Below are 10,225 nucleotides of genomic sequence, written 5' to 3' on the forward strand. Positions count from 1 at the left end.
GAGAGAGAGAGAGAGAAAGAGACAGACCCTGTAGGGAGGGGGAAATTAGCTGTGTGTGTGTGTGTACACACACACACACACACACACACACACACACACTTGTTGATTTGATGCTGTTTTCTAATGAATGAAGAGACCACACCCTTTGCAGATTCATTAGATTAGTTTTTCTTAGGTGGCCATTTATCACAGTGGTTTTGTACTTATTTGTTCTTATGCTTCTAGATTCAGTTGGATCTGTCAATATAAACCATTTTCCTTGGAGAGTCTGCAAGTCTATTGACCTAAATCCTAAATATATGGAGCAATTTGTTAAAATATTGACATCCATTTATGTAAAGTCATAGGATTGTCGATCTGGGAAGCCATTAGTCCCCAGCATCATAAAAATAAGGCCTGTATGGTGGCCGACTCATTCATTTATCCTGAGAACATTTATTGCATCCTGCTATGTGCCAGGTTCCAGAGGTATATGGATGACTAAGACAATTTCTGTACCTGAGCTCACACTACAAGGGGAAGTGATTGATAAGTAAGCGTATACTTGGGCACACAAGATGTAAGAGAACACGAAGGAAGGGATGCAGAATCTCTATGTGAGAAAAGAGGATTTGGGGGAATCATTGTGCTCATACCTTTTGAATTTGGCCTTGAAGAATGAGTCTGATTTTGCCAGCAGAATAAAGGAAAAGACATTTGGAACATTCCAGGAATTTCTGGAATGTGCGAAGGGTAAAGGCATGAAAGAACGGGGTGCGTTTGTGGAATGTGTAGCTTTAGCATGGTGTGGGTACCAGCACAGGAAGCCAGAGAGCTGGGCTGTGAAGATTCCTATATGCCATGCTGAGGAATCAAAACTGTCCTGAACAGAAGACCTCACCCAGGAAAGGACCCAGATCAGCATTTTAGCAAAGTGCTAGTGGTCATTGGCCTCACGTGGGTAGACACCACCTAGAAAGTCACTGCAGCACCCCAAGCGAGAGACGTTGCAGGCCTGAGTAGCGGCGAAAATGGACAAGAGGTTAGGGGTTTATTTACAAGATGGAATCCATAGAAATTGGTGATCAAATTTGAAAGGCATGAGATCAAGGGGGCGAGAGGAATGAGAGGGAGGGGAACTTAAACTGAACTGTAGAACGAATTAGATTGAGCCACGAGATAGAGCTTGCAGCTACTAAGCAAAACAGGGACTAAAGGGAAAAGAATATGCTTGATTCAGTTTGGAATACGGGGATGTAGACTGAGGAATATCCAGGCAGAAATTTCTGGTCAGTGGATGAAAATATTGGATTAGCGCTGCAGAGAGAGATCAGGCCTAGATAAAGATCTCACTTCGTTAAGCCACCTGCATGGAAGACCCAGCTGTAGAGCGTCAATGAGATTATCTAGGAGAATGTATGTGTTGCAAAGAGAAGAGGCTCTCTTGGGAAGCACCAGTCTTTAGGAAGAAGGTGGGTCCCTAGAATGTAAGCAACCTGCCGCAGAGATGTTTGTTTTGCTGATTGATGTGTCCCAAGCATTTTGTAAATACTTCTTAAATGAATGCAAGTTTCGGGGGGCAGATAAATCATCCAAGGAGCCTGAGAAGGACCATCAGAGATGGAGGAGGAAAACGGGCACTGAGTGGTATTGCCAACATCAGGGTGTAAGCAAGAGCAGATTTTCAAGCAAGGGTTGGGTGAAGTGTATCAGATGCCGTTGAGCCATAAAGGTGGGAGAGGACTGAAAACTTTCAGTGAGCAGACCTTCCGTAAGGTATGGAAAGCGAGAGTTGAGGAATATGTGAGAAGGGAAACAGCCAGGATGGTGCCTGAGTGGCTGTCTGGTTGAAACATTGGAATTGAGCCTTATTTGCATTATGGGGAGTGGTCTTGCTACTTGCTACATTTAACCAAATCTATCAGACTCTGCTTTGGTCTGTGACAGTGGTAGCGGTCCTCGACATGTGGTCCCCACACCAGCATCATTAGCATCACCTGGGAACCCATGAGAAGTTCAAACTGTCGGGCTTTACCCAGACCTACTGAATCGGAAACTCCAGGGTAGGGCCCAGGAGTGTGTGTTTCAATGAGCTTTCTGGGTGATTGGGATATACTCTGTAGTTTGAGAAGCACCGGCCTGGGACATAATTTTGAGAAAAAATAACACAATTGAGCTAATTTGCCTCTGAAGAATGAGCTTCTGAGAGTTCTAAAGCTAGGAGCCAAATTTACAGACCAGAGGGCCGGAGCAACGAAGCACTGCCCTCGTGCCTGAAACGCAGTGGCGGCTCAGCTTTTATCTGTGCGGATGGAGAGGTGAGCTGGGCAGCTTCACTCCTGGACTGAGTCTCAAATTTCCTGTTGTGACATTAAACAGTATTATCTAAGGACATGCTCAGCTTTAATAGAATGTGGTTTTACTTTTATTCAGGGCCTGGATTTCCATAGTTTTACTTTTCTGGCTTTAAAATACCATCTGATATTTTTATCTTTGGTGTGCCACATGGGTGTCACTGTTGAAAAGCTTGAATCACTGGCCCATGTTTCCCCTGATACTACTGCAAGTTTATCAAAATATTCATTTTTGTCTTACCAGGTCTGCGAGCTAGATATTATCTTTAATTTTGAAAAGGCTTATTTTATCCTGGATGAGTTTATAATCGGTGGAGAAATTCAGGAAACATCCAAGAAATCTGCTGTTAAAGCCATTGAGGATTCTGACATGTTACAGGAGGTCAGTACACAGTTTCTCATGCCCTGGGAAAAGATGATGGTGGTGCTGTGATGGCGATGGTGGTAGTGGTGATAGACTGACTGACACTTACTGGGTGTTTACTCTGTGCTGGGTAGTTTTTATTTTTAAGGTAAATTCTTTATTTTTTAATTTTTATTTAATTTTTAAAATTTTCGGCTGCATTGGATCTTAGTTGCAGCATGCGGGATCTTTCGTTGTGGCACGTGCGCTCCAGAGCGCATGGGCTCTGTAGTTTGCAGCACGCGGGCTCTAGTTGAGACGCGCAGGCTCGGTGGTTGTGGCGCACAGGCTTAGTTGCCGCATGGCGTGTGGGATCTTAGTTCCTCGACCAGGGATCGAACCCGAGTCCCCTGCATTGGAAGGATTCTTTACCACTGGACCACCGGGGAAGTCCCAGGGTGCAGTTTCTAAGTAAGTTACGTGTATTAACTTATTTAATTATCACAGCAACTCTAAGAGGTAGGTATATTGTTACCCTCATTTTAAAGATGAGTAAACTAAGACACAGAGAGGTTTAATGACTGCTCAACGTCACACAGCTAGTAAGCATGGAATAGAGATTTGAATCCAGGTAATTGGGCTCCAGAGTCTTTGCTCTTCATGTCTGAGCTTTTCAGTGAGGATACCACACTATCGAAAAGGGATTACATACTTGGTGCTATTCTTTTCAAGAATAATTTTATGGGAGGTATAAAAAGCCTTTCATTAAAATATCTGTGCTGCCCTGGGAAAGGAGAATAGCAATGCATCATTATTTTACTTGCCAGGGATACTAGAGCTTTATTATTGAAGATGGCGATCATCATATTAATTAAAATTTCCTGCCTTCCTGGGAGGCTGTATGTGTGCTCTTATTTGCATAAATAAATTGGGAATTCTGTGGCTTGCTTGTCAAGGGATAAATGGGCCCTGCAGCAGCCATTTGGTCATGTTCCTGACTCTGTGATACTTATATAAAACACACTGGGGCTTTTCTTGTAGATACAGTCCAGATTTGCATTGTCCCTAATATCGGAACGTACCTACATTAACCCCTTCAGTCCTCCCGTGGGCACTGTGAGAAAGGGTGCTTCACCCCACTGAACTTTGCCCTTCCAAATGAGATGATCTGACCAGCCCCTGCTCAAGCATGCCTTTGCCGACCTGGTTTCTACCCCAGCTCTGCCACCTCTAGGTTCTTCTTCTCACAGCATCATTGAATCTATCTTTCTATTTTCATGATAGCTGGTCAGAAGATTCCAGAGCATTATCAAGTGTCTTTTAAAAATTGGCATTAAAGCCATTCTTGCTGCTGTTTGGACGTAAGAGCCTGCTTCAGTTACTAAAACATTAGACGTGACTTCCGAGCAACAGTTTTGGCACATCTTTGAGCTGATTACTAGCTCCTGCCCATCTAGGGAACCAGTCCTCAGGTGAATGGATACCGAGAAAGATACAGGGTACCCCTGAGCCTCCGTGCTTGCCTGTTAGGAAGCTGATGCATTTATTTCTAGATGCGTTATCACCTCAAAAAAATGCATTTAAACTTTCTGATGTTCACTTGGCTGTCTCCAAATGACACAGGAAGGGAATTTTACAAGGTACTTGAGAAATCAGTGGTTTGGAAATTCTCCATTACCTTTCTTAAAATATGCCAGCGGGTTATTTATAATTCTATCCTCAGGGTCCTTACTGTGGAATCACGTTATAGGAGAAACAGACATTGAACAGGGTCTTGGGCACTTCAGTAACTAAAGCTCCTTGAATTAGGGCCAAGATACACCTGGGTTATTTTGAATTTCCCCTCTGCAGGAAGTAGAATTTTAAAGGGCCTGCGGGTTATCTGGTGCTTCTAGTTCCATTTAAATCTGGGAAGCAGGTATTGCCTGCTATTTCAAGAGAGAGGCCTTTCACAATTAAACATTAATTGGTCATTCCCTGGTGTCCCTGGTGATTGAGTGGAAGGTCTTGATAGGTGGGTCTCAGGGGACCCTCCATTTAGCTGCCGTGTCCCCATAGGGAGCAGGCAGTATCATGACTGCCCTCCAAATCTTTCACTGAATTCACAACACCTGCCAAATAGAAACAGTGTTACCAGTGTTCTCTCGGGATCTGGTACTTCAGCTAAGTCAGTGAACATCTGGGGAGCTGGTTGAAAAATTGACTTTGTATATATGGTTTGCTTTGTGTATCTGGTCAGAGCAGTTGAGCACAAGTAATATAATTGCATAAAGAGAAAAACTGATTGCTTTCTTTTTCCCCTGTCCTTTGGACCTGAGCATGTATTTGTATTGAATACAAACTCAGTTGCTTACGTTTAAGGGAGGCCTTTGTAATATTGCTTTTACTTTTAGCACAACTGAAAATCTCAGAGTAGGCCCTGAACTCTTCCCTGACCTCTACCCAATAAAAGTTTTTTAGAATAAAAAAACTGTCTCTACATTTTTAGTAAGAAGATATGTAGTCTTAAAGCCCTAAATGCTCAGAGCTTATTCTGAGTGTACCGGGGCTAGATGTTGATAATATGGAAAGAAAGGAACAGTTTAATTGGTTGGATATGACTTTAAGAGGTACCTTATTTTGAAGGTACCTGTGGACAATGGTGCAAAAATGATTAGAAGGAAAAAGAAACTCTGAAATAAGGTAGTGATCCTTAAATACAGAGGTTGCAATTCTTGGGATCACCAGTGGGGGCGACAAACAGAAGATGTTCCGACCACAGAATAAGAAAGCAAGTTAAGAAGGGAGGGTCAAATGGTACCTCATTAGATCAAGCAATAGGATACCTCATATGTGTATGTGCGGATTCCTGAGAACCGGCTAGGTGCACCCCAATACTGTCACCCTTAAAAGCACAAACCATGTTAAACAGCTATTGCATTGTGGTTTAACCAGGTTAAAATGCAATAAAAACTCGTAGCATGCATAGTGATGAATGCACAAGAAACACTGCTGTGCTGGATAGATAACTGGGGTCCCAAGATACCCTAGTCCTCTTGTGAAAGGCTAGGGCAGACATCTTTAAGTTTGTGCCAGCCTTAAATGTCTGTTCCAACCTTTAAAGGGGCAAGCCCAAGAAAGTACCAACCTCATATGTCATTGGCTCATGTAACTGTACGTAACAGTACAGCTCAGAAAGGGCAGCCAGCGCAGTCTCAGGCAGGTTGACTTATCCGGTGGTGTGAGGCAGTGCCAATAGCTAGAGACCAATGAACTTTGAAGCCAGTGAAGTGACAACTCCAGGACCTTTCCTGGCCCAGATCCCTTCTAAGGCTGCAGGCTCATATGGTCAAATTTGCAAAGGTAAGCTAGCTCAGCTGCAAAGAACTTGTGGCCATCTATTGAATATGTAAGATATTATAGAAGTGTGTCAGGCACTTAGTGAATGAAACCATTCTGCTATTGTTCTGGATTTTGTGATATTTGTAATTTTTTTTTTGCGGTACGTGGGCCTCTCACTGTTGTGGCCTCTCCCGTGGCGGAGCACAGGCTCCGGACGCGCAGGCCCAGCGGCCATGGCTCACGGGCCCAGCCGCTCCGCGGCACGTGGGATCTTCCCGGACCGGGGCACGAACCCGTGTCCCTTGCATCGGCAGGTGGACTCTCAACCACTGCACCACCAGGGAAGCCCCGATATTTGTAATTAAAAAAAATTTGTAATCTACTCTCATTTTTTTCTCATTCTAAGTAAATTCATACCCAATTTTATATTTGTAATTTTGTACACTCTTTTAAATGGGCTAAAGTCTAGGTACCAAGAAATAGTCATGGGCCCCTGGCCAATGTGATACCCCTGCCAAGTTGACAGACATGGACAGTATCTGTAAGAGGAGAGACAGGGCAGAGGTCTTAAGGTGTGGGCTTCTCTTGGCCAGTGCTCATCCAGGAGGTGTAAGAGCTTTATAAGAAAGTGTGGATAATGGACCACAAGTATTTTCAGCAGAGGAAGACTGGAGTTTGAAGTAGAGCTGGTGAACACAGTCAGAAAACCTGATTTCTAACCCTAGTATCTTCTGAGCAGTCTTGCTTAGCCATGATCTTGGTCTCTTTGGGCAACGCTGGTCGATGTCTTCCCTGGCAGGTGCACGTGAATCACATCTCCTGGGGTTCAAGCTTCAGAACAGGTTAAGCATTGCTGGTTGCGCTGTGCCTTCCATGTAAGAGGTAGGGGTGTTACCAAAGGCTGGCCCCTTGAGCTCCCTGATTGATTCAACCCAGGGACCTTGTTACACAAACATATGTTTATAACAGGAGAGGGTAGAAGAGGAAGTCCATCCATCATGCATAATAAAGGGCTTGCATCATGACTGTAACTTTGAACTCTGCCTGTGGTTGTGAATCCATTTAAACATTTTTTTAAAGTACTGGGAAAAAATTAGGGCCTTGTGGCATGTTAGCAAAGTTGGTAAGTTATGAGGCGGATGAAGAAACATAATTTATGTACTTTGGAGGAAAGCCTTTTCAAACTACATGAAAGAAATTCTTAAGAATTACGGTCTGTTTATCCCTTATGTCTTGGCAATAAGATGTTCTGTATCTGTAATGATACATATGTTATGTATGTATGTAACGATACATACGTTATACAAATTTCTCTAATACCTGTGTCTGGAGGTAGTCCTCATGGTTATTTTAGCAGGCACATTTTTCTGAAGTCAACAGCGATAGCTTCGCAGCTGTTGCTTTAGCGTTTCTCTTATCAGACATTCCTTTTATGGTCAAGTTTAGCCATTTCTCTGTTGAAAGTTATTTAATTCCAGCCATATGGATGTGTATACAAATTATACTCAAACTTTGAACCACCTTTCTTGATTAGAATGCAAAGATTTATGACCATGTACACTTCAAAAACTTCTTTTCGGGAATTCCCTGGTGGTCCAGTGGTTAGGACTCTGGACTTTTACTGCTGTGGGCCTGGGTTCAATCCCTGGTCAGAGAACTAAGATCCCACAAGCTGTGTGGTGCAGCCAAAACAAAAACAAAAACAAAAACTTCTTTCTTCTAATGGCAAGATAAATGAGTAAGAGAATGAAGAATTTTCACAGTCTGCTAAAGGATGTGGTTTAAGGGAAAATTGCTCTTATATATGGTTCTCTTTCAGACAATGGAAGAATACATGAACAAGCCTACGTTTTAACCATGCATCTACTTGAAGACTCCAAGTGCTACATGTTGTGAACCTGTAAATAAGCAGTGCCTTGCATCCAGTTATTTGACAGAGCCTCTGGCACCATGCCAAAAATAACTTAAAAGGGATTTTTCTGTTAATTAGCAAAAATTATTGTTTAACATAATATATTTATCATTATTCATTTCTGTATTATACTGTATATGACTACTTGGATGTTAAAACAACTGCTTCATTGCTCAATAGGCTGAATGTTTGTTTGCAGTGTTTTAACTCCATGTCATATTTTTGAGCTAATTTAAATAAATTTATTGCAATGTGTTTTGTTGCATTTGGTCCTCTACTGACAGGATGTAAACTATATTGTCATAATCCATGATTTTGAATGTAAAGTATATCTTATATCAATAATACTTTTTCTAAATGTTTAGCTTTTTAAATTGTATGATTCAAAATTATGTTAATAGTTCAGAGTTCATACATGATGTTAGACATTTTAAATACACTTAATACTGTAATTTCAGTCCAGATACAGTGTATCTGATTTTAATGTCCTGAATTCATTAATTTTTCAGGGCTGGAATTAAGGACAACAACCAAAGATAGTATAGGCCTTAAGTGTTTTTGATGCCTTGGAAGCTGCTATCTAGGCTGAGGTTTTAATTTTACCTTTTAATTGAATATAAGGGGCATTCCAATAAGGTTGTGTTTTGTACAAACTCTATGTATTTATTAAGGTTTTGAGACATCTGAAAAAGTGTCTATAACTTCCCTTACTATAAAAATAGTATAATAAAGATGAATAACAGTAGCAATAATACTTATTAATACTACTATTTTAATAATCTTCTATGTTACAAGCACCCTTAGTTGCTTGAGAGATTTTTGTTTCCAGTATGTTTTCATGTATATCTAATATATTTGAAGACATTGTCTATTAGGCTTACTTGGAGCATTTAATATTATTGCAACCTATATAGTAGGTGCCTTGCCTCCTTTTTCTTTCCTCATCTCCCAAAGAAAATATTTGCTGCTGACTGTTACTATTGTGACTATGTCGCATTCATGCTTCCTGGAAAGTTCTATATAACCAGGTGGTAGAAGTGATCAGACATTCTAGGGAAATAGCTTGTACTGTTCTGTCTGGTGCCCTGCTTTTGATGTCTTACCCGTGCATTTTCAATGTTAGTTTTGAGGTCAAATGTCATCATGTTGCAGTGGTTAGGGACCTTCTAGTCTTCTTCCTAAGAGAAGAGTATGCTTGCTGTTGGGGAATCCAACATGAGGGGAAAATGTCCTCTTTGATTCATCGTGCCGGACATATTTAGGGAAAGATGGCAAGACAAGAGTGGAAGAACATGAGGAAAAATTGACCAACTCCCAAATATAACCATTATTAAAAGGAAAAACTTCAGGTTAGTATATGAAGTAATTATGGGGCTTTTAATATCTAATATTTCCTCAGATTAATCATGTATTTACAATTAGGGCATCAGATTGAAGTTTGTCATTTTTATCACTTTGTTTACTTTAGATCTTTGATTTTGTGCTTTAGCCTTTTTTTTTTTAATATGGCAGAACTCTTTATTTTAAAAACCATTGTATAAACTTTATGTAAATTGATGTAAGTTTTTCTGGTTCTTTTGAAGCTCTCCACCATTTTTGGATGAAGGTATTGATTGAATCTCATTCAAATGTACTCCACATATTCTGGGGAATTCCATATTAGACACTGTCTAGTTATAGCGGGGGCTCCTCAGACTTTATGTCAGCAGCGCACATATGGTGTGAGCATAATGATATGGCACTCTGGGGTAAATTTGAGGGATTTGGGGGACATCTTACATGGACTTTGGTGAAAATAATCATTATGTTTTCTTTATATCATATAATTGTCATTATGTTTTCTTTATATCATATAATTGTAATAAAACCACCAAGGGAAAGATAATAAATATTAAACTTGTATAAAAACTTGCAAATAAAATTTTTTAAAGTTTTTTATTGAGGAACTTCAGCGTGTTTTTATGAATATAACTTTTTTAAATCAGATTTTATGCTTGAAATTGCTATCCATAATTCTTGTTGACGTCCTTCTAATATAACCTCTTCATTTTTTTAGTTTTTTATTGAGGAACTTGAGCATGTTTTTATGAATATATATATATTTTTTTAAATCAGATTTTATGCTTGAAATTGCTACCCATAATTCTTGGTGAAGTCCTTCTAATATAACCTGTTCATTTTCTAGACAATTACCTATCAAGGTGGAACTTCATAAGCAGGTGACAGCAAATGAGAGAAGAGAATTTATTGTTCTGCTCCTATTGGCTTTTTTCTCACCATTCACCCACATTTTGATAATCTGATCTCTTTACATGT

General features: G+C 40.5%; 1 protein-coding gene across 9 annotated transcripts in view; it reads left to right on the plus strand.

Annotated features, from left to right (window-relative positions):
* WDFY1 (WD repeat and FYVE domain containing 1) overlaps positions 1 to 9,855 on the plus strand; it is a 158,180-nt gene extending 148,325 nt beyond the window's left edge. For all 9 annotated transcript variants that reach the window (XM_073807201.1, XM_033859655.2, XM_033859653.2 and 6 more), the window contains 2 exons: positions 2,578 to 2,715; positions 7,817 to 9,855. In XM_073807201.1, coding sequence (XP_073663302.1) covers positions 2,578 to 2,715; positions 7,817 to 7,852 — 174 coding nt within the window. In that variant the 3' untranslated portion in view covers positions 7,853 to 9,855. The remainder of the gene's footprint in view (positions 1 to 2,577; positions 2,716 to 7,816) is intronic.
* The last annotated feature ends 370 nt before the right edge of the window (positions 9,856 to 10,225 follow it).

This window comes from Tursiops truncatus, chromosome 7 (genome assembly GCF_011762595.2).
Source record: "Tursiops truncatus isolate mTurTru1 chromosome 7, mTurTru1.mat.Y, whole genome shotgun sequence".
Taxonomy (NCBI): Eukaryota; Metazoa; Chordata; class Mammalia; order Artiodactyla; family Delphinidae; genus Tursiops; species Tursiops truncatus.